General features: G+C 45.1%; 1 protein-coding gene across 4 annotated transcripts in view; it reads left to right on the top strand.

Annotated features, from left to right (window-relative positions):
* ADGRD2 (adhesion G protein-coupled receptor D2) overlaps positions 1–25,000 on the top strand; it is a 234,253-nt gene that overhangs the window by 203,292 nt on the left and 5,961 nt on the right. For 3 of the 4 annotated variants that reach the window (XM_085883251.1, XM_085883249.1, XM_085883250.1), the window contains exons 25-26: positions 2,537–2,753; positions 17,171–17,253. In XM_085883251.1, coding sequence (XP_085739377.1) covers positions 2,537–2,753; positions 17,171–17,253 — 300 coding nt within the window. Of the gene's footprint in view, positions 1–2,536; positions 2,754–6,475; positions 6,610–17,170; positions 17,254–25,000 lie in introns of all 4 variants that reach the window. The other variant, XR_015058674.1, reaches the window with a different exon arrangement.

The following is a 25,000-nucleotide window of genomic DNA, read 5'->3' as shown; positions in this document are numbered from 1 at the left end:
ATCTTGTGACGCTGCCTATCAAAAAAATTATAATCAACCACACAAATATCATCTATATAACGTCATGTATCAGATAACATTTTAGCTAATCCTAATTTTTTTCTCCTTCATCAGTTTCTGCAGAAATGAAAATTGACAGAAAATAAGAAAAATATCCCCTCATTGGGGGCTGCAATTCCCACCCATGGGAATACCCTTAACCTGTTGAAACATTATCCAACAAAAAGTCACAAAAGTATAAAATATAATAAAATTAACATCATCCTTAAACTTCTGCTTATCAAAACAATGAAAACTTGAGTATTTATTTCTGAAAAGAAAATATGTCTAGTCATTCTTCCCTCCAGTTCTTCATGATAACTGTTCACCACCATCTCAGATAATCCCCAATCCCTCCAAAAATGATCTTTTCTACCCTCGTTAACTCCTCCCCCATCCCACTCCCTCCTTCCAAATTTCCATTTTTCCCTCATGAGAGTTTCCTTCTGTATCCATCTTGTCCACCCCATGCATCCTCTCCTTCCCTCATTTCTCCCCATACCCATTATTTGTCCAAGTGTCCCTCTATCTTGTCCTTCAACTCTGCTGTTGGTGTTTCCCCTCACTCTCTCCTGTTCCTTTTGTCCTGTTTGATCTGTTCACGACTATGTACACAAGTTTGTTTGTTTTTAAAGATCATGCAGGTGTGTTGTTTTGACAAGCCTTTCATGGCTTTGCCTGATGACCATGTAATCTTCCCTCTGATGGTTACATTCAATACACTGATCAGGGAGTGTGCCTTGCTTGAATGAAGTGCAAATGGACATTACCTTTCTCACTAAATACACTCAGTCCACATTATCTACCTTACCATTTGCCAAAGTAATTTTGCTGCAGGGTTTGGTATTTTGCCTTGAATATATATGTTTAGTTTTGTCATATTTTGACTTTTTGGGTATAAAAAAATATTTCTCATTATTGAAACAGCATTGGTGGACTGGTGTTAATAAGAACTTGTGAAAATGCACGTCACATTTGCACAATCCTACCTTTTAGGTGGTGGTCTGTAGTAATGCCCTGTGGAGATACCTCTCAAGATTGCTTGTGGCCGATGGTGCTTTACGCAGCTGAAGTGTCATTCGACAGAAACAAAGAGCTGAGATGATGTATTCTTTTGAATTATTTAAAAAAGGGATTTAAGCAACAAGATGTCAGGCATCACAAGTTTGCAGATTAAAATGCGCACATATATTCTCTCCCGAATGATTAATACGGAGATCGCTGATGTCAATGGTCAATAAGTGGCACATTGTTGTTTCTGCTCTAGTCACCGTGACAACTCACTGCTGACAGCATGCAGTTATTATATCTACTAAAGGATGGAGAATATAAACGAATGGTGTGTGTGTGTGTGTGTGTGTGTGTGTGTGTGTGTGTGTGTGTGTGTGTGTGTGTGTGTGTGTGTGTGTGCGCGCATGTGCATGTGTGTGTGCGTGTGTGTGTGTGTGTGTGTGTGTGTGTGTGTGTGTGTGTGTGTGTGTGTGTGTGGGGTGTGTGTGTGTGTGCGCGCATGTGTGTGTGTGTGTGTGTGTGTGTTTGTGTGTGTGTGTGTGGGGTGTGTGTGTGCGCGCATGTGCATGTGTGTGTGTGTGGTGTGTGTGCGCGCGCATGTGCATGTGTGTGTGCGTGTGCATGTACACCATGCGATGCAGCACTAAATGATTTGTGCAGATTTATCTCGTATTGAGCACCTTGCGATTCGATCGTCGTCAAGAAAACTCAGAAAATGTAGGGTCAGGGGGCAAGGGGGCAGAGGTTATGACAAACATGGTGTACGTTTTAAAGTGGATTCTGGGGAGCGAAAAAGAAAAAAAAAACATGGTGGAGGTTGTGCGGTTGTTTTGTCTGAAGCGAAAGCAGGGGAACACAAATGGCGCACAGGTTTAATCCCTAAGCACGTATTTCTTTTCTAAATACACACCTCCTTACACTCAACTATTTTAATTCACAGAAAAAGTATTTTTATTTTGGTTTCAAGTAAATCTTGACAACTGGGGCATGAATTTCTGTTTCGCACCCCATTAAGTGTATAATATGTGGTCAATGTGCTCTCAGAACAAGATAATTGAAACTCACACTTGTCCAAAACAGGCCGAGGGTTTGTCTTTTGTTTTTAATTGTTGGCAATCTTTGGACTATCGTGAGCCTCATTCCAACAACGTTTGAAATTCCTCATGTAAGTCACATGACCTTTTTAATTGTAGTTTTGGTTTATACTCATGCTACGTTAGTGCCACTCTACATAAGATGCTTTATCCCTCTTTACGGTATTTGATGACAAAATTACACAACTTCTTTGAGAGATTAGTATTTTTGTTTTAACGAGAACATTCAAGCAAAGTCCAGCAAGGGGCGCAATCTTCTTATAAAAGAGCCGCTTCATGCCACTTGTAGCAACCCGCTTTAGTTGCACGGTATTTGCCTGAATTTATCCTTTATGTCCATTTCAATGGCACGTCTCTAACTGTCGACCCCTCTTCCCTTCTTTCACTCCAAGAACTGCGCGGCAAGTTCTCGGCCATCCAGCTCGCTCACCAGTTCCCGAGTCCCATCTGGCACAGAATCCCAAGTTACAGCATCCACCGGGTTGACCCTCAACGAACGAGGACAAGAGGAGCACGTGTACACAGAACTAACCTACGAACTACCCAGCCCACTTAAGCATCAGCCTCAAATGGAGATCAATTCCACATCCACAGAGTCTTCCATAGCACGTGGGTTCACCTCATATCTGCCGTGATGTGATCTTAGTCTTTCATCAATTTAGAATCTACACCGCATTTCAGTTTCCTCTGTACTATTACAGAGGAATATTTATTTTTATACAAGGAATGCCAATCACTGGATCAAGGATGTTTGGTCCAACACAACTATTTCTTGTCTGCATTTGCATGCTTCTGCGCAATGTTTCTGCTGTTATCAGAATAAATAAGAAAGAAAATAGGGTCTTTCCAGCAAGAATACCAAAAATTTGTCTTTCTGGATATAACTGAAAGTGGGAAAGTGCTTTCATGCAAATGACAAATTGAAACCAAGTCCCTTGTGAAGTTAAATATGAGACTTCTTAAGGCCCAGTCACACCTTGACGTTTTAGCCAGCAATGGCAACGTATTAAAATTTATGTAAAACGCTGGCTTACGTTGAACTTTTGATGTTTTTTTTTTTAAAGATTCGGACGTATTCATAGCAACTTGGTCTTATGTATAACGCATTAGTAACGAACACAGAACGTTTCGTTGTGTTATAGATAACTTATACCAACGAATGCTGAACCTGTTGTCGGCCTACACAACCTATGCCCAACGATAGTCTAACTTAGGCATAGCGCGTTGCACGCATCGCCGACGATGTCGTGACGTAGCCTATTAAAAGGCTGACGCACAACGATTCGAATCATAACTGCCATAGGAATGGAAGTGTCAACATCGCAGTCACACCTTGGCGATCTTGCCAGCGTATGCCGACCTAAGAAAAATGTGTCTAAAACGTTGGGGCACGTCAAATACGGTATGAGTAAGTTTGGTATACGTGAGTAGAACGCTAAAGTACGCTATAATACGTCGTAGTAAGTAGAGTACGTCAAGAAATTTTAAACATGTTCAAAATTTTACGACGTACTTGGCGTATGACACACGTTCCGCATGCGATGGGGATAAGTTGTACACACGATATGCAGACGCTTACACACGTCCACAAAGGCTACTTATAAGCTACTCATAAGTCGAAACACGTCGCGATAATGTCTTTTTTACGCGAAACTTATTTCTAACTTATGTTTGACGTGCTTTGAACCAATTCTTTACGTAGTCCCAACACACATTGACGTATGTAGACGTATTCCAATGACGTCTTCCGGTCGGCAAAAAAATAAAGGAACGTGTTTCTAACTTACAACTGCCATATAAAGACGTGTTCCCAGCGATTTTGGGAATTGGTATATAAAAATGTTCATAAAAGGGGAACCCAACAGTGTTTTCGAGTCCTTTTTGAGTCGATGTCCATGTCAGCAGTTACAGTATCAGTATCAGTATTAGTATTAGTAGTAGTTTGTTCATGTTGGCAGTAGTAGGTGAGTGTGAGGGGGAGGGTGTGGGTTATGATGGATCCTCCTCGTCCACGTGTCCACAGGTAGGAGACTTCTTTGCACCATTGTTCAAAGTTCTTCGCGGCTAATTTTTTTATGGGGCTTTTTCAACAATGAGCTATGGCTTGTTTTTACGATTTAGGTCTATTCATAACGGGTTGGACAAATGCACAATGAACTAATAATGTGCATAGAGCGCTTCGATAACTTATAGATACGGTATACCAACGAATAATTATCGTGTAGCCGGCGTTCACAAACTATGCCCAACGATAGCCTAACTTATCCATATCGTGCGGCAGTTTATCTTTGCCGGTGACGTGGGGTTTGCTATTCATAGGCTGCCACTCAACGATTTAAATGGCTTCATCTCCACTATTGAAAGTAGACGCTTGCGCTCAACAATTGGATTTTTTTTTACACTCAACGACTTTTAAACGGTACCACTCAGCTATTTTCATTGTTTACAATGAACGATTTAAATTGCTGTCACTCGCCTTTGTTTTTTGACGCTGGGGTTTGGAAATTTTAATCGTTTCTTCTGAACGTGTTAAAACGCTCAAGCTCGACTATTTTAAATAGACGCTGCCGATGGACAATTGGAATCAGAGCTAAGCCAGACATCGAAGTGTGAACATCCTCGTCATGCCGAAGAAAAGTTTGAAGAATGCTGCAAATAAGTGTCCTGGCCGTCGCCGTGGACGCTGACGCAAGGACGATCCATTATACCAACGTCTTTCAGCCTATGAGTAACTTAAAGGTAACGTCTGTCGACGTGTGGCAACGATCGCGTAACGTGCCAACAACACGTTAATCATAGGTTAGAAATAAGTTTCGGGTACGCTAAACATTACCTCGGCGTGTCTCAACTTATGATTAACTTACAAGTAGCATGTGTTGACGTCTGTCAACGATCGCAGACCGTGCATACAACTTGTGGCCAGCGTAGCGGAACGTGTGAGTCATACGCCGGCATACGTCATGAAATTTCAAGCATGCAAAAATTTGAGGACAACCGAAAAGTACAACGTTGAAAGCCAGCGTACAACGACGTATGGCAGTGTTTTTCAGTGTGCTCTCAATGTTATCAAAACTTACCCATAACGTATTCAACGTGTACCAGCGTTTTAGAAAAAATTTTCAAAAATCGGCATACGTTGGCTAAAACGTCAAGGTGTGACTGGGCCTTTACAAGCAACTTTAATGCAGGAGGAGGCCATTAGGCCCATCAAGCTTGCTCAATGGTTGCCAAGCTCTGGTTGGTTGTCCATGCTTTGTCCTTTTTAAGGCTGAGCATCAAGCAAGGAAGTAGCATGTACCATTTTTAAAGTGTGGTATGACTCGGCCAGGATAGTGTTTCAACCACCGACCTCCCAGACTCGGAACGGATTGCTTGAACCATTACATCACTGAGTCTGGTAAATAATAAATAAATACCGTATCTCCATTCAGTGTGTACCCAAGCACTGGAGCTTTACATGTCTATTTGAGCAAATTCGAAAGGCTGGTGAAAAAGTACAACTCTGACAGGACTCAAACGCACAACCTTTGAATCACTGACTTCCACTGGGAGGCCAATACACTACCCATTGCACCACGAAGCCACACAAGTTATTAACATAAATTACTGTACTTCCTTGCTGTATATTTATTTGTCCTTCTACCCCCACTGACCAAAACGTGATGCTTTCATTTCCTGTCGTCTGCAACTGCTCCAACCAGGCCCTGAAAGCTCAAAAAGATATTTAATTACCTTCCTCCCACTCCACCCCAGACCACACAACAACAGCAGATTTAAGTCTGTGCTTCAGATTAACCTGTTCCATTTTGGACTTGTCTACCCGCAAACCTTGATGCAGAATTGCACCAAAAGTGGTTCCATCAAGGCTTCGTTTTTGCAAATTAACTAACACTTTGTCAACAAGTGTGCTTCACCTGGATGGCGTACTTATAAAACTCGTATCAACTAGATATAGGATAACATCGTGAAGAAAATATAGAATGTTTATCTTTCCAGAGCTTTATCAAATTCTGCTTTTGCTTTTCTTCTATATCTAATTCAGCAAATACATCATTGTGTTATCTGTTGACGACAGGATAGAACTAGAACGGCACTTAGTAGAGCACATACCTCCATCTGGCTGAACAGTTTTCATTTTGTATCCGACGGATAGGTCTGATTGACATCCGGACCTGAACCAAAACCTAATCGGCTTGTTCGTGTCAACTGACCCAACTCATCAACCAAATTATGTCATCATCCGTCTACAACTTTTTGAGATATTGTGCTGTATATAGTTTTTGGGCCTATTTTCAATGGTGAAGAATCACTTAAAAAATTCTTGTATCCAGATCCGGATCCCAATCCTCACCAAAATTGAACCGGTTTGTTCATATCCATCCATAACCTTTTGAGATATCCTGCTCACAGACAAACGGACATACAGGAAGGAAAAACATAACCTCTGCCCACTTTGGTGGTGAAGGTAAAAATTGCATTTTCAATTTTTGTTTCCAACACTTTTATTTTGCTTAAAGTTTTGTCAATGGAATTGGAAAAGCTCACAATGAAAAGTTTGTCATTGCTTGCACCTCCACTTGAAGGAGAGTTTGTTGATTTGAAACTCATCGATTGCGACTCGACGGTTTTAAGTCACATCCTGTGTTTTGACGTCTCAATCCAAGAAGTCAGATGTTTCCATGAGAGAGACTGATTGGAAACATTTGCCGTTGTGTGAAACGCACAAATTATCATCACTTCGGTGTATCACCACTTTCAGGAGATTCTCACAAGTAGTACATTGTGTACCTCCAAGTCTGTGGTTTTATCTCCTCGGCCAAAAAGGCTCGAGTGGTTATCATGCTTACCACCGAGTCAGAAAAAAAATTGCATTAAAAATTCCCTGCTGATCTGTTCAGTGATTCGTGCCTTTGATTCCCACAGCTCATTTCCTTTATAGGACAATTTTTTACTTTTCTCACTTACCATTGTGCTCTCTCTGCCTTATGCGAAGTAGCCAATCTTTATACAAAGACGTAAGACGTGTCCAAGGCTGATGGTTAAATGCATGTTTTCAACCCTTACTACCACTTTAATGGTTGTTGTCTTTGGTAATCTCAAAGGGCGATCTCTTTCTTATTTTCCCGGTTGCTGTACACACCATGCCCCCTATCTTCCTTACTCGACATTCAATTCCTCTTTTCCGATGGGTGTTCATTAAAGTTTTACAAACGAGATACTCAAAACAGTCCAAGATGCACCAGCATTTTACTTCTCAATACATAATGTGCTTCGTTTAAAACAAAAAAAATAATAATCGCTGCAGTTTTTATTTACTTGTATGTGTGTATACCTTGTTTTCCTTTTTTGACACATCATTGACTATTGTGAGTATCTCGTTCAAATAACTTTATGAACACCCTCATATGTCCTGCTTCTCTGAGCCTTCATTGATGAAGGAAGGTTGTATTGTTGTGGGCCGGGGTTCGGAGGTGAAAATGACTACTTGGTAGAGCAGCAGAGTCGTCTCCCACTGAACACCCGGAATTTAGGTCGTGACTCTCGGATAAGTCCGAAAGGTCATGGGTCCCTTAGCGGACCGTGGTCGCCAATATTTTGACGGCGTGGGGTAGGGTTAATTGCCTAATTTCAATATACCTAAGTACCCACGTCGGCTACCTACCGGGGAAAACCACACCCTCGACGGACCTCGGGCAGAACGGACCGTTTACCGAGCCAGATCCAGATGTAAACCGAGCTGGGATTTCCAAGATCCGTCGGTCCAAATGAACAATTTACCGGCCCAAACGGCCTCACTAATTCTCAAGTCCGAACCATGCTGGGTCAATCAAAGAAGGACAGAAACGAACTGGAACATTTAAACAATTACTTTATTTCCAGGAATAAAAGAAAGGGACGAAGTGGAGACTTATTCACGACTATATGCAAGCAAATATTTACAATGATCACAAACACTTCAACAGTTTTACTTATAAGATGGTGCCACATACAGACACACGGTCAAAATAAAAAAGGACCCAATTGGTCTTTATTCGACCCTCGCAGCCAAGGGGATAGTCGAGTTGGGAGTCAGAGTTCTGTAGGGGTACCTGACCGTGTTCGTGCGGCTTGGCCCGCGACTGCACATGTGGGACCCGTGGTCCGTGGGAGCTTAGATGGTGGATAGCAGATCCAGGGTTGCTCCTTGTAGAAGGCCATTGGAGCCTACAGGCTTAAGAGCTCCAGCAATGACGACAGCACACCCAAACTGCCTTCCAAGAAATGCTTCCTCCAAATAACTTCAAAGAACTCTCAAGAACTCCCAAGGACACGCAAGAACTTTCTGAACTCTCAACTCTCTGAACTCGAACGAGCACAAGAACTCTCCACACACACGCACACTGAGGGTCGTGTCGTCCTTCATCGACTGCTCTGAGCGGGGCAGGGCCTTGGTGGAGCTGACGCGCTGATAGCCCTGATTGGACAGGGACCTCCATGGATCTGCCCTTTCTGGGCAGGGTTATGGCCGAGCTGGGAAAATCCCGCCCCCTCTACGCGTGTCTGTACCCCTCTTGCTAGAGAAACAACGATTTTGTCTCATGGTGTTGGAATGCAGACCAATTCAAGGAAGTCAAATCAAGCACGTGAGGCCCTCTCCTCATATGCTACGGCTGTGAGGCGAGGGCACAAGTGCTGAAAGACACTGTGGCCGCAAGTGGAGGGGATCTGGAGATTTAAATAACCTAACTATAAAATAACTCACAGTGCACACACGAAATTCGAATGAGAGATAGGGGATGGATTCTAACTGTACACATACTTATCGAAATAACTGAACTATGGGGACTCTGGCTGTTTGTGTGCACAAGGTTTCCAAATCGGTAACAGTATTACATCAATATTATTTCCATTATTACTATCATTATTATTATGTATCATTTTCATTATTATCATTGTGTTATTATCATTATCATTCTGAACCATTATCATTAATATTATTATCATTATGCCCAATTAACATTATCATCATATATCATTATTATCATTATGTACAATTATGTACCATTGTCATTATTATCATTATCATTATGTACCATTGTCAATATTATCATTTGTATCATTATCATTATCATTATCATCATGTATCATTCGAGAGTATGCTGTGACTCTCTACGTCGGGATGGCACGGAAAAAATATTCTTATAAACCTGGTGTTGGCTTCATGGTTTGAGTGGTGAGCGTGGGATCCTAGGATCCTGAGTTCAAATCCCATTTAACTATTGAATTAATACCAGGTGGGGTTGACTCTAACTGTCATCCTTCTGAGGTCGGCAAAATGAGTACCAGCTTGCTGATGTCCTATGTCGGAGTGGTGACCCGTCCAGGATTGTGTGCAATAGCCAAGGAGACTGCTGAGGCAGCACCAACACTCTGCACAGAGTATGGTCCCAATGGATGGATGGATGTTGGCTTCATGGTTAGGGTGGCTGGCTTAACTCTTTGAACCATACCGGCCATTTTACTGGCTGCTCTTCAAACCTCCACACACCTGAGCAGCCAGTTTACCAGCCACTATTCAAACCTCCATATACCCAAGTGGCTAGATTTTCCTCCAAGGAGCCCAGGTTCGGTGAGCTGAAAGTCCAAGGAGCTCAGGGTTCAAAGGGCTAAGATCTTAGGGTCCTGAGTTTGAGGTCCTGTTTGTTGAATTAACACCAGGTGGATTGACTCAGCCTGCCATCCTTATGAGGTTGGCAAAATGAGTACCAGTGTGCTGGTAACAGGGGGACATTGCATCAGTGACTCACTGTGCCTCCCAAAAATGATGCAGCCAAGCAGCCACAGGCTGCATCTATCGATAATTCCAGCAGTGTATGTGTGTGTGCGTGTGCGTGTGCGTGTCTGTGTCTGTGTCTGTGTGTCTGTGTCTGTGTCTGTGTGTCTGTGTCTGTGTCTGTGTCTGTGTCTGTGTCTGTGTCTGTGACCGCTGTTTCTCGACAACCACTGGTCCGATCTCATTGAAACTTGACAGATATATTGCTGGGGACCTGAGGATGTGCCTTTTCAAGGTTTGATATTAATCGGACAAGTGCTTCCCAAGTTATGGCCATTTATTTACCAAACCAATGACAAGACACATTGTTGCGTGGGCGTGGCCCATGGGGAAGGGAAGCTCAGCTGCGTTCGCCATTACAGGTTACAACGTACGGACTTCCGGAGAGTGATGACCGTGTATTCTAATAATTTCTCGATTTCTTATGCGCATTTATAGATAAACACAATGCCCCAAGTTATGATCGTTTTCATATTAGACGGTGCATAAATTTCGGTAACATCAGAGTGCTGGTATGCTCCGAACCAGGAAGTAAATTTTTCTCTCTCTCTTCTCTTCTCTTTTTGTTTTTCCTTGCCACGACATTGCAAAAAGGTAAAATACGTTGGCATTCATTGAATGATTGGGTATTAAAACTAAATTGCGAATAATCGTAACTGTGAATAATATGCCAACTTCCGGACCACGCATGTACGGGCACGCGAGAGCGAAGAAACGGCCTATGTGGTTGTTGGTTGTTGCTCGCGGTTTGAATATTTATTAAAAAAAAAAAATTTTACGGGCACGTACTAGTTTGAATAAAGATATTATTATTACCATTATCATTATGTACCATTGTCAATATTATTATCGTTTGTGTCATCATTATCGGAACCATTATCGACATACATTCTGTGCAGACAAACACACAGACAGACAGGCAAACAGACCAAAATGCAATACCCTCTCTTCTGGTGAGGGTAATTCGAGGGAATATGCAAAAATATGTCACAAATATGAAGATATTTTCCACATTGTCTCCACCAACTGCAATGCACTTTAATGAGTGCATCAATCACACTTGTTTTCCAGTGCCACTGTGATTGCAGGCCAACCCCTTTGATGCTTGTCATCAATATCAGTTTCCCCGCTTTTGAAACGCTTCGCCCAACATCTAACGGTGCTCACAATCAATGGTAGAGTCGTTGTACACATTCTTTAAACACATTGATATTTAATTCACACTGTTTTAGGTCATGCTAGAGCGACCTATCCTTTTCTTGAATGAGACAAACTCATAAACACGTTTCGCTCACATTGTTCCTCCATCCACATGGTTAGCATGTGCTCCATGTTATTGAAAATGCCTTCTCTACTCTTCGTAAGACAAAAACTATTCAGAATAACATTTTGGGCAGAATCCTTTAACTTTTCACTGTTCTTTGAGTGGAGGCAAGCTAAGCATGCGGCCAATGTCCATCACACGCTGATCTCGCTCAATGCGATTAATAACATCCATTTTCACATCCAAAGTGATGGATTGACGGAACCCCTTGGCTGGATTACTTGCAGGATGCTTTACAGACATGTTGAAGGGTTTCTTGAAAGTTGGGTACAAAAAAGTCGACAGAATGCACTCTGTAATCAAACTAACCATGAAGGGAAAACATGTGCCACTAAGGCCAACCCAAGTTACTACTATCCCGGATCCATGGGACATGACTCAGTGGAATTGGTGTGACATTGGCCGGATGGGGCGTGGCTTATGCTCCACAAGCTTATCACGATGTGCAGTAGGTATTCAAAATGGCGGACTTATGGCAAACTACATTCCCTAATTTGTTGGCGACATTCAAACAAAAGAACGCTGTTTGGCATGACGTATATTGGAAAGTTATTGTATGTGTATTTAAAAGATGACGTTTAAGTGCATGGCATGCCTATTTCCACCACCTTCTCACTCAGAGCTCCAACATAGCCCAGTGTACACTCAATGATGTTCCACAGAGAGATACCATTGATGTTCTAGACCATCCCCCACTCATGGAAGGGTTTGAAGAAGCACTGAAGCATCGAAAGAGCGGCAAAGTCACAGGCATGGATGGAGTACCAGCAGAGATTTGGAAGAGATGCAGAATGGTTTGGAAGAGATGTGCAGTCAACATATAAATGAATGTTTTGCAGCTGTTGAGGAATTTTGGGAGAGTTTGAAACAGCAAGGGATTACACCTGTGTAGCTTTTCATTGTTGCTTTATGCAGCTTTCCTTGGCTAGAAGAGCATGGGAAGAGTCAATTTATTTCTATAAATCATAGCCACCTGGGCTAAGTGATTAGGTGAGAACTGATTAGTTATTCCCTCCAATTACGGGTGAGAGATGTGATTGGGTCTTGTTTTCATTCATATGCTGACTGCGATTGACATCGCACATAATATATGCTTGGGAGCCTCGGTGGTGCAAGTTTCTGTCTACGCTGTTGCTGATAACTCACCAATAAGTGATGAAACTGGTCCAGTGGCTGATGAGTGTGTGTGTGTGTGTTGCATTGCGATTCTCATGTAAGTACTACTTGTGAATTTTTTGTAGCTGTTGAGAAACTCGGGTAGTGTTTGAAACAGCAAAGGGCTTACCTTGTGTAGCTTTTCACAGTTGCTTTATGCAGTTTTCTTTGGCTAGAAGAGGATGGTAGGAGCGCACACACACACACACACACACACACACACACACACACACACACACACACACACACACACACACACACACACACACACACACACACACACACACACACACATATATATGAATGTATATGTATATATATATATATATATATAAATATATATATATATATATATATATATATATATATATATATATATATATGTATATATATATATATGTATATGTATATGTATATATATATATATATATATATATATATATATATATATATATATATATATATATATATATACATACATACAGGGTGAGTCAGAAGTAGCGCAAAATTTCTGTCAGTTGATGGTTTCTTTGCCATTTGTATTACAGTGTACAAGAACGTAGAAATAAATGAATGTTTGGTTGTTTATTAGCTTTCACATATAAAGGTGCATCTCAATATTGTTGCGAATTCGCGCCCGCCGGCGTGCGATCAGCCACGTGACTCGAATCGCGGCACGTCGCCCACCGGACGGACAATTCTGCCGTGACCCTCTCGGACTAAAGCCGGGAGCGAGTCACGGGTGAGCCTTTCAGCCTCACCACGATCGTGCCAATCGGCCACCCGTGTGGGATAGGGATGTTCGCCAAACTCGACCTACCTAAGTACCCACGCGGATGGTAAACCGGGCGATCGCACCTCGCCGCAGGTCGACTCCGGACATGGGACGCTTAAGCGGTCCGTTCCGTACTATCGGGATAACCGAGCGGTGTTATCGTCGGCCTCGATGGTTCCGATTACTTATCGGGCGTATTAAGCCCACTACGAACCCTTTACGTGAAGCAAGATCGAGATTCAACAAAGGGAAGGACTCAGCGAAACAGGGAACAAGTTCACACAAGCACTTTATTCACACGACACACGGAGAGCACACATATACAGCCAAACAGGATCAGAATGCACATAAAGCAAATGCAAGAAGAAAAACAATAAAGCAACGACGACGCAGAGCTACAACCGACTACGCGAACACACGGCAACACTTATACAGTTTTACTTCACAAGACACGGCGCCGCAAGTTCCATACAAAAAAAAACCCGAAAAGAAATAGAAGTGGTCACTTCCCTGTGCGCGCACCGAGTCCTTCTCCATGCCCTCAGCTCCGGCTCCTCCGGCGTTGTCGGCGAGCTCGTGCTTCGCGCCGGCACGTGTCGCCGTTCGACGCCACGGACCAGGGTTTTGGGGAATGAGCGGGGTTTTCAGCACTCTCTCGGTGTGGACAAGGGGGGAGAAACGTGGATGCCCAAAGTCGGGAGAGGGGAATGGCGGACGCTCCTTCCCGCCAGCGGGGTCTTGCAACTGCCCCACAAAAGACCAGGCCAGCGGCCACCAGGACGAGCGAGCCGGAAGACGAGAGCGAGAGCAACCACGAAGCAAGAATATCCATCGAGCAAGAGCCTCCACAAAACTGCTTCCCACATCTCCGACTTTTATATCCTCCGAGCTCCGCCCTGTTGCACCGCCCCGTTCTTTGCTCCACCCCCCTTCGAGGCGCTTCGAGAAAGGTCTCGAAGAGGGGCGTTCCTCCTCCCTGGCTGCATCACACCGCGCATCCACCAATCGGGCGCCAGCTGCCCTCCCCTCGCTTCTCCTTCCTCGCACCAAGCGCGGAGAAGAATGGCGCTAAAAGCCACCGAGCCCCTGGTTGTTTTTTGTTTGAAATAAAGGAGAGAAAAAGAAAAACGACTGACTCAAAGCGTCGCAGCCCGAATGAATCACATTTATTCCATCTAAACAACGGGTTTGGGGCTAACTACACATGTACTTAAAAGATACCTCACCTACGGGACCTGGATGGTGGTTTGCGAATTTCCACAGCCGTAACAATATTAATGATGGCCAGGGAACCTGGAGACATGTTTATCTCACCATTTATTCAAGAAAAAACTATTATGGAACTGTACCAAGCTGTTTTACTTGCAATTTTCAAAGTGCCCTCCCTCGTGATCGATGCACAATTGCAGCCGAGCAGGCACAGAGCATCACACACGTCTGCAGAGTTTGATATCAATTTCCTCAAACTTTGCAGTTATTTGAGCCTTCAATTCCTGAATGGTAAGAGGCTTTTCACGATAAACAAGGTCTTTCATGAGCCCCCAAAGAAAGAAATCTGGAGGTGTAAGGTCTGGGGAGCATGCCGGCCACTCGAAAAAACAGAAATTGGGTGGTACTTTTGACTCACCCTGTATATATATATATATATATATATATATATATATATATATATATATATATATATATATATATATATATATATATATATATATATATATATATATATATATATATATATATATGTATATATATATATATATATATATATATATATATATATATATATATATATATGTATATATATATATATGTATATATATATATATATATATATATATATATATATATATATATATATATATATATGTATATATATATATATATATATATATATATATATGTATATATATATATATATATATATATATATGTATATATATATGTATATATATATATATATATATATATATATATATATATATATATATATATATATATATATATATATATACACAAAGACCCACCCACATCTCTCACCTATGAATGGAGGGAATAGACAATCAGCTCTCACCTAATCAACTAAACCCAGGTGGCTAGGATTATATAAACAATTGACCCCTCCCACACTCCTCTGAGTCAAAGAAGCTGCATAAAGCAACCCAAGAAGACCTGCAAAAGGTAAGCGCTATGCTGTTTTGAACCCTTCCCAGAGTTCCTCAACAACTATAAACACATTCACACATAGTACACATATCAGAATCGCCATGCTATACACTCCCCTCAGCTACCGAACCGGTTTCATCACTTGCTGGTGATATATATATATATATATATATATATATATATATATATATATATATATATATATATATATATATATTAGTTTCCGCTGACAGGAATACTAAGGGGGGGGGATAAAGAAAGAGGAGGGGTGAGGGAGAGAGATGGGTAAGACAGACAGACAGAGAGAGAGAGAGAGGAATGGGGGGAGAGAGAGTAGGGTGAGGGGGGGGGGGGGGATATACGAGGTATATTGCATTCCATGTCAGTTAGGTATTAAAATATAAAAATTAACTGAACCTCCCACTGCAGTTTTAGCTGCTTGACTGCAACTGCAGCATCAGCCTTCTTAAATAGGCTTTAGAAGCCTTTAATTGCCAAATCAACAGCCCAACCACTGCGAAAAGCAATCAATCCACAAACACGTTTCTGGCTCCCTGGCCATCATTAATATTGAGATGCACCTTTATATGTGAAAGGTAATAAACAACCAGACATTTTAACAAAACCAAGCACATGTACTTTGCCCCCAAGACTAAAGTACACATTTAAACAAAACTCTTCAAACGAATACACATGCACCTTGGCCCCAGTCCAAAGCTCATGGTCATACAAAAACACATACATCCTAATCCACAGGGGCAGAATGCATGATCATACCATACACGTTTTCTGTTTGACCAACACTTTCCGTCACCAGCTCAAAGTGGAGTCCCCCTGGAGATGAGCTGACTAGCCTACCCATGAGGGAGTATATACAAGTAGAACCTGTTAACTCTCTTGATGACCATGAACCACTTTGACACACCAGAATTTCCTGAAAGGTTCATGACCAACCGGGTGTGCACACACTTACTTGGAATTACACAGTGTATGACTAAAATCACCAAATTAGTAATTACATGTTACAAACGACATGTTTGTTATTCATAAAAATATTTCACAATGAAAAACATTTGATTTCATATTTAAAAGACAAAATGGAGAAGTCATCCCTGTGAATGCTATTTATCAGTCTGCATCAGCGGACAAGATAAACAATGTATTTTATCAACTAAAGGTTGATAAAAGTCTGTTTTCTTACATGGGAAATGATGTCTCACTGACATTTTGAGTGTTAGCCCTTCCTTGGAGACAAAGAAACAAAGTTTTGAAAAAAAAATTTTCTCTTTTAATGGAACAAAGGACTAATGCTTCAAAATGCCAGCTTAAACTCATTTCCCATGGCAGTAAACATATCGTACTCTCATCAACTTTTTGTTGATAGAATTGATTGTTCATATTGAGTGTAGACCCTTTCTTTAGTGTGAAAAGTGGCATGATCAATACAAACAATTCAATATTTTAACAATCACATTCTTAGAAAGTGCCAATACTGTGTGCCTCCTTTTGGATGGTGACACAGTATTTCAATCTGAGGTTATTAATGTGTGCTTGGAAAGGCATCGGAATTAAAAACAGGAGAAAAGATTTGAAGTGGATCGGCAAATGATGCATGCAAGGCAGAAGGAATGAAACACCATGCGCGTCTTGGTTTAGCTTAGTTGTTAATCAGTTAAATTATCTGAGTTTTGCAATCAGGCATGATGCACTACATTATGCGTATATGTTGTGTGCCCTGATGAACAATGGTCGTTTGCATAATCTACATATTTCATGTAATTTTGTGTTGTATCCAGAAGGACAATCGAGATTGAACTACATTCCTGAGCCACAGGTTCACCATCCACCAGTTGCCTGTAACAGCACAGCTTCACAACAGGTAAGACTATTATCCTAGATCGGGTTCAAGTGAATTATGTGGGACATTCAAAAGGTTCTGTGATAAAGGTGCTCACAATAGTCCAGGACATCAAAAAAATTATATTTAAATATTCTTATCAATTATATATATATATATATATATATATATATATATATATATATATATATATATATATATGTATGTATATATATATGTATATATATATATATATGTATGTATATATATGTATGTATATATATATATATATATATGTATGTATATATATATATATATATATATATATATATATATATATATATATATATATATATATATATATATATATATATATATATATGTATATATATATATATGTATGTATATATATATATATATATGTATATATATATATATATATATATATATATATATATATATATATATATATATATGTATGTATATATATATATATATATATATATATATATATATATATATATATATATATATATATATATATATATATATATATATATATATATATATATATATATATATATATATATATGTATGTAATATATATATGTATATTGTTGTGGTTACCAAATTCGCAAACCACCATTCAGGTCCCTTAGGTGAGATATCTCGGTAAGTATATGTGTAGTTAGGCCCAAACCCGTTGTCTAGAGGGAATAAATGTCATTCATGGGGGCTGCGACTCTTCAGGATAGCCGTTTTTCTTTTACTATCTTTATTTTGGACCAACCGCCATTATTACCACCACCAACCACGTCTCAACAGCCATCACAACAACAACCACCAACCACAACGCCGCTTCACCACAACCGCCACGACCTTTACCGTCACAACTCGCCACCATCGCATCACCGTCATCTCGCGCCACTCGTGGGCACCGATGCTGGACTCGTGTAGAGCGCGCACCGAGCAGCGTGTTCAAAAGCATCGCGGACTTTCCGCAGAAAAACGGATCAAAAACGACTCACGCCCACTTTTGTTCCGTCCAATCGGTGAGCGAGGGGCGGTTTGGCCCCGCCTCCAGGGCGTTGGAGGGCGGTCGCTATATGCAAATTCATGGATCAAAAAGCATTCACGCCCACTTTTCCTCGGGCCAATGGGGAGCGAGGTGAAAGGTCGGAGGCAGTGGGTCAAGGGTGGAAGAGCGAGGCCACGGGGGATATAAGGGGCCGCGTTCGTCAGTCGAGGCAGTTCAGTTCGCAGGAGGAAGAGTTGAGTTGGAAGCGGAGGAAGAGTTGAGTTGAAGTGGCAGTTCGCAGTTGGGAGTTCGCGGAGTCGGAGTGAAGAGGATGGAGCTGTGGAGAGGCGGCGAAGGCGGACGAGGGGGTGCTCGCGTCGGATTCGGGGAACTGCGGAGAGAAAGGCCGGCGGCGCGACCGAGGTCGTGGTGGAGACGCTCATCGCGGGACCCGCGATTTTGTGAAATCCTCCTTTCCCCGAGCATCAGCAACCCCCTCCTGTTTCCCCCCGCGCTGAGATAGTGCGACAAAAGAGGGCCCCCTTCCCACCCCCTACCAGACACTGTCCACAAGGCCCGCGGAGTTGAGGCACCACCGCCGCTCCGCGTCTCATCATCAGACGGGTAGGCCCGACACGATCTCGGCCCCAGGCCCGCCGACCCCCTCATCCTGGAGGGTGGTTCTCTTTTCTTTTGCTTTGGGAATGTGTGTTGTCGGCGCCGTCTGTGAAGTAAAAATTGTATAAGTGTTGCCGAGTGCCCGGTAGTCGGATAGATCTGCATTGTCGCATTTGCTTTTTGTCTTCTTCTTTTCCATGTGCTTTTGGTGGAATTGTATATGTGTGCTTTCCGTTCATCGCGAAATAAATGTGCTTATTATTGAACTGTTTTCCCGCTTCGCTTCGTCATTTCTTTCATTGAATCCTCATCTTGCTTCACGTAAAGGGTTGGTCGTGGGTTAAGACGCCCGATAATTAATCGAACCGTCGAGGTCGACGAATAACACCGCTCGGTTATCCCGATAGTACGGAACGGGTCGCTTAAGTGGCCCGTGTCCGAAGTCGACCTGCGGCGAGGTGCGATCGCCCGGTCTACCCTCCGTGTGGGTACTTAGGTAGGTCGAATTTGGCGAGCAACCCTATCCCACGCGGGGGCCGATTGACTCGATCGCGGTGAGACCGAAAGGTCCACCCGTGACTGGTTCCCGGCGTTAGTCCGAGAGGGTCACGACTGGATTGTCCGTCCGGTGGGCGACGTGCCGCGATTCGAGTTACGTGGCCGTTCGCACGCCGGCGGGCGCGAATCCGCAACACTGGTGTCAGGTCGTGCGATACAAACCAAGCTGAGAAGCGACCCCCGATTCCCTCCAAATTACGAGCGAGCTAAATTAACCCTTCACGAGAAGCAAGATTGCGTCTCAAGGCGAGCGGGAGCCGGGGGTATTAGAAATGTATATGTGTAGTAATGTAGAATCCATGGCTCAGGATGAAATCCCCGTGCAGGAAATGTTAATTGTACAGGAAAACGAACTCGCCCAACTGAACCCAGAGGCCGAAATGGGTGCGGCAGCAGCCGCGGTGTATGACACCTCCCCTCCCCCTCTCCACCAAAACCTCCCGATTCTTGCCGAATCGGCTCACCCAAGCGCACCCGACATGGCCCAGCTATTCGCCATGCTGGCGGCAATGACAGCGAGGATGGATGCGAATACACAAAAGCTGGATGCGAATACACAACAAATAAACGAAAAGATGGATACAAATACAAATGAAATGAAAAACGAAATGAAAGGCATGAACGAAAAGATGGATGCGAATACACAGCAAATAAACGGAATGGAAGCAAACATGAAGGAGGAAACGAAAAAGCTGCGGGGTGAGACGCAGAACATGGGCCGATGCCTGCAGGCGGGCATGAAGGCCGTGACCAGGGAGATCAAAATGGCGACTCCACGTGTAGAAGCGAACGAGCTGGAAGGGGGTGCAACGGCTGACAGGCCCGCGGTGGAGGCGGGTGAAAAAATAATTCGGGGGGCGTGTTGGGCGAGGGTCGTGACGATGACCGAAAGGGAGAAATTAAATGGGGAGACCGGGGCGTGCGGGGCGAGGCACGAGGTGACGACAACGGAAATAATAGTGGAGACGGGGGAGGTAAAGGGTGAAGAGTTGGCAGAGACACGGGAGATAGGAACGATAGAGGGAGGACTGCACGATGAAGACGGGGTAAGTGACGCACACACACACACGGAGGTAGTGGAGGATAATGGGGGTGAGCTCGCGGAGCGTGTGGGGACCCAGTGCGAGCACCTGGATGGCCTCCTCCAGGAACGAGGGGAGGGAGTATGCCCCCTTGAGGCGAGTCACGACCAGGTGGGTTCGGTCGTGCTTTGCGAGGTTGAGGGGAGGAGTGCTGCGGACGGGTGCACGGAAAGCTTGGGGGGTATAGAGGCCCCGGAAACCCTTGTGGGGACACAAATCCCCAGTGTAGTTGTCCCTGTGTGTGTGGTGCAAGGTGTGAGTGCGTCCCCGTGTGTGGAAGCGACCCCGTGTGTGAGTGGTGTGGTGGCGATGGTGCCGGAGTGCGTGCTTCCCAGCACGCCGTGTGTGGATGAGGCACCGTTTGTGAGTGTCGCCGTGTGTGTGTGAGGGACCGTGTGTGGATGAAACACCGCGGTTGAGTGCCCCCACGTGTGTGAGTGAGGCACGGTGTATGAGTGAGGCACGGTGTGTGGATGAGGCACCGCGGGTGAGTGCCCCCGCGTGTGTGAGTGGTGTGGTTTGTGTGAGTGAAAGGCCGCGAGTGCGTGGAGCCACGTGTGCGAGGGAGGTAGCATGCGTGAGTGAACGGCCGAGTGCAAGGGAGACCGTGTGTGTGAGGGAGATGTCGGTTGGCATGCGGGAGCACGCAGCCGCGTCTCCCGGTGTGAATGTAACGGAATGGAGTGTTCGCGTCGTAACACGCGGGAGTGCGTGTGTTGAATGGCGACGACGACGGCGACAGAAGAAAGAAAGCCGAGTAGCGGCTGTAGTTGTTTCGGGGACCGTGCCGGGTTCACCCAGCAGTGAGCACGAGGTCCGTGCTGTACAACGCACGAGACCACCACGTGCTCGCTTGCGAGAGTGAAGTCCCGGTCCGGAAACGCACGCGGTGGATTTGCCGATCCCGCGGACGGACAAAGTTTAGGCAGGATTACGGATTTGGACCGGACGGGTTCTCCACGCGATCGTGTGTGTTAAGCTCCAACGGGCAGAGCACATGTGTTCGCGTGGGGAACCCCTCGAGACGTGGGGCTTGTGTTTTTTTTTTTTTTAATGCGCACGGTGACGCCATGGCTGCACGTGGGGTTGGAATCCGGCAGGAGGGGTATCCCTGCCGGATGGTACCGTCCAAGGAGGGACGAGGAACACGTGCAGCTGCATGACGTCACGGGCAGGTGCAAAGTGCGCGAGCTGTGGGTTGCCGCGCTGGTGATGCGCATGAAAAAAAAACAAAAAAACGGGCCTCACTTTCGGGTGCACAGGATTCCTGGGCAAGGGGTGGAAGACCCCCTTGACTGGGGCACAGGATGGAAAATAGTTAGGGGGGAGGGTTAGCTTAGCTAGACCGACTTCATGGGGCAGGGGTAAGTCCTCATGGAGTCCGTGGAATGGATTAGTTAGAGGGATTTAGTGAGCTTTAGGTTGGGAAATAAAATGATTTATTTGGAGACAGTGACAGACTTGTGAATGTGTAGAGGGGACGTCGCTTAGCTACGTAGTGTTAAAAGGAACGTGCTGTAGTTTAAGGGACGACGTGGGAGCACGAGTTAGTTAGGGGAGGTAGTTAGGAGGATGGCAGAGTTCAGCGGTGTGTGTGTTGAAGAGTTGGTGAGTTGTGAGGTGAGTACATGATGAGTGAGTGAGGCCAGCGGGTCTGTGTGAGTGGAGCGAATGGGGAATGCATGGTGCGATGAGTGATTGGGGGGAGGAGTGACTCCCGCCCAAGGGACCCCGGGGTCAGTATAAAGTGAGTTTAGGGGGTTTGTCAAATTTACAAAATGGAGGTCGTTTTGCTGTTGGTGGGAATGTAGGCTCGAAACCCATTTGGAGGGGTGCAGGAGCCCTGTTGACGGGTTGGGAGCGTGGCTGCGAAAGGTGAGTATCGCTGAGTGGGTACCCCGGGCACCAGGCTAGTCGGCCGTGGTAGGCCAAGGGCCCATGGGGGGCCGGGATAGCGTAGTGGGCACGGGTGCGCCTGCTTGGTGCGGGGGCCCGGGGCGCCATGAGCCGCGTGGGCAGTGTTGTGGGCAAGGGTGACCCTCGGAAAGGGGCCCAGGAAGCCAGCCTGCCACATGTGCGTTTCAGGGGAGGTGCCATGGGGGGCACTCCCCGGTGTTAGGGAGCTGGTAGGCTCGGAGGCAGTGTAGTGCCCGGGGGTGCCATAGCGGGAGATTCGGCAGAGGGTCGTGCCTGCCAAAGGGAGCCACGTGTCCCAGCCATGAGACCGTGTGAGGGCACGGAGAGAAAATTGGGGGGGCAAGGCCCGAAATTGTGAGGACACCAACACAGGCGACGGGAATCTGGGTTGTTAGAACCAATAGTTTAAGCGAGAGGCGCTTGTTGGAAGCCCCGGGGTAGTTTAACAGGTTAAATGGTTAGGGTAGATTAGGAGATGTACCCCTCCGCACCATCCATCCCCTCGCTGTCGTTGTGGGCCGCTGGACCCACTTTGGTTATAGATCGCCGAACTCTGGGGAGGCCATTCTGAGGCTTCGTTGGGCCTCGGCGCAGAACGTTAGCTCTCCCTTGTTCCCCTCCGGGAAGGGAACGTAGGGGTTGGGAGTAGGCTAGGTGACAGGATAGGTTAGCCGAACAAAGACGATAAAGGGGGTTAGGGGACGATTTATAGTGGGGAGTTAAAAAAAAAAAAAAATTAAGTTGGGGCTAAATTGGGGTTTGACAAATTCAGAGAGTGGGTATGTACAGTGACAGGCAAAGGCGATAGGTGGGAGGGAGACAGGTAGGTAGGTCCGAGCCCGCCTTCCAAGTGGCCAGCACCACCGCACTCCCTCCACCAACCTCCACGGAACGGCAAAGGCTGGCCAACTTCATCTGCAGCTGCTGTGCTGCAAGGCCTGTGCCAGCTGGATCGTCTGCAGCTGCTGTGCTGCAAGGCCTGTGCCGGCCAGTTCATCTGCTGGCTGTTTTTCTTCAAGGCCTGTGCCGGCCAGTTCATCTGCCGGCTGTGTTTGCCTGCAGCGGCCTTCTTCTGCGGGCTGTGTTTGCCTGCTGCCTTTGCCATGCCATGCCCACTGCCCACGTTCACCAGCCCCGTTCAATTTTGCTTTCCCCCCCCCCCCTGTTCATTTCCATGTGCGCCAGGATCCGCAAGGCAACAGTTTGCAAGCTGCGAGAACTGCCCTGTTGGCAGCTACAACACGGGCCTGCAGTGGCGGCCCGTGCACCGTGTTTGTGTCCATCCATCCATCCGTTGTGCTCATTGCGTGTGCCACTTGAGCTGGCACGGAGACTGCATTTGTGCAGCCCATGCACCGTTGTGGTTCACTGCGTTCAGTTCAAACCATTCCTGCATCCATTCGTTGTGTACATTGCGTGTGCCACTTGAGCTGGCACGGAGACTGCATTTGTGCAGCCCATGCACCGTTGTGGTTCACTGCGTTCAGTTCAAACCATTCCTGCATCCATTCGTTGTGTACATTGCGTGTGCCACTTGAGCTGGCACGGAGACTGCGTTTGTGCAGCCCATGCACCGTTGTGGTTCACTGCGTTCAGTTCAAAAAGGAAGGCCTTGGACTGCGTGTGAGCAGCCAGCCACGTTCCCTGTCACCTGCATTGTTTTGAGCCAGAGACTGCATGCGAGCAGCCTGGCTCCCTGTTAACTGCTTTCTTTTTGCAGAGTTCATTGATCCTGGGCCATGGTTTAGTGTAAAATTTGTAAGTTAAGGGTAAGATGTACTGTACATATGAGTGCGCCCCCGGCATGTCTGTCTTAGCGCCGGCAATTTTATTTAAGTCGTCCGTGTGAGTGAGTTTGTTTAGGTAGTTACTCAGCCCTTAGGTTATTTATTTTGGGGACACGAATACCATGAATGTCGCACTCAGGGATCCGTAGGTAAAATGTACTAGGGGAAAACTACACATGATGGCACACGAAAATTTGACGACTCGGGACGAGTCTGTAAAAAGGGGAGGGGGTAGTGTTGTGGTTACCAAATTCGCAAACCACCATTCAGGTCCCTTAGGTGAGATATCTCGGTAAGTATATGTGTAGTTAGGCCCAAACCCGTTGTCTAGAGGGAATAAATGTCATTCATGGGGGCTGCGACTCTTCAGGATAGCCGTTTTTCTTTTACTATCTTTATTTTGGACCAACCGCCATTATTACCACCACCAACCACGTCTCAGCAGCCATCACAACAACAACCACCAACCACAACGCCGCTTCACCACAACCGCCACGACCTTTACCGTCACAACTCGCCACCATCGCATCACCGTCATCTCGCGCCACTCGTGGGCACCGATGCTGGACTCGTGTAAAGCGCGCACCGAGCAGCGTGTTCAAAAGCATCGCGGACTTCCGCAGAAAAACGGATCAAAAACGACTCACGCCCACTTTTGTTCCGTCCAATCGGTGAGCGAGGGGCGGTTTGGCCCCGCCTCCAGGGCGTTGGAGGGCGGTCGCTATATGCAAATTCATGGATCAAAAAGCATTCACCCCCACTTTTCCTCGGGCCAATGGGGAGCAAGGTGAAAGGTCGGAGGCAGAGGG

Source organism: Eptatretus burgeri, chromosome 5 (assembly GCF_056783735.1).
Source record: "Eptatretus burgeri isolate ZD-2024b chromosome 5, Ebu_testis_v1, whole genome shotgun sequence".
NCBI classification, from domain to species: Eukaryota; Metazoa; Chordata; class Myxini; order Myxiniformes; family Myxinidae; genus Eptatretus; species Eptatretus burgeri.
The sequence above is the reverse complement of the archived record's forward strand: the minus strand, read 5'-3'. Positions and strand labels throughout refer to the sequence as shown.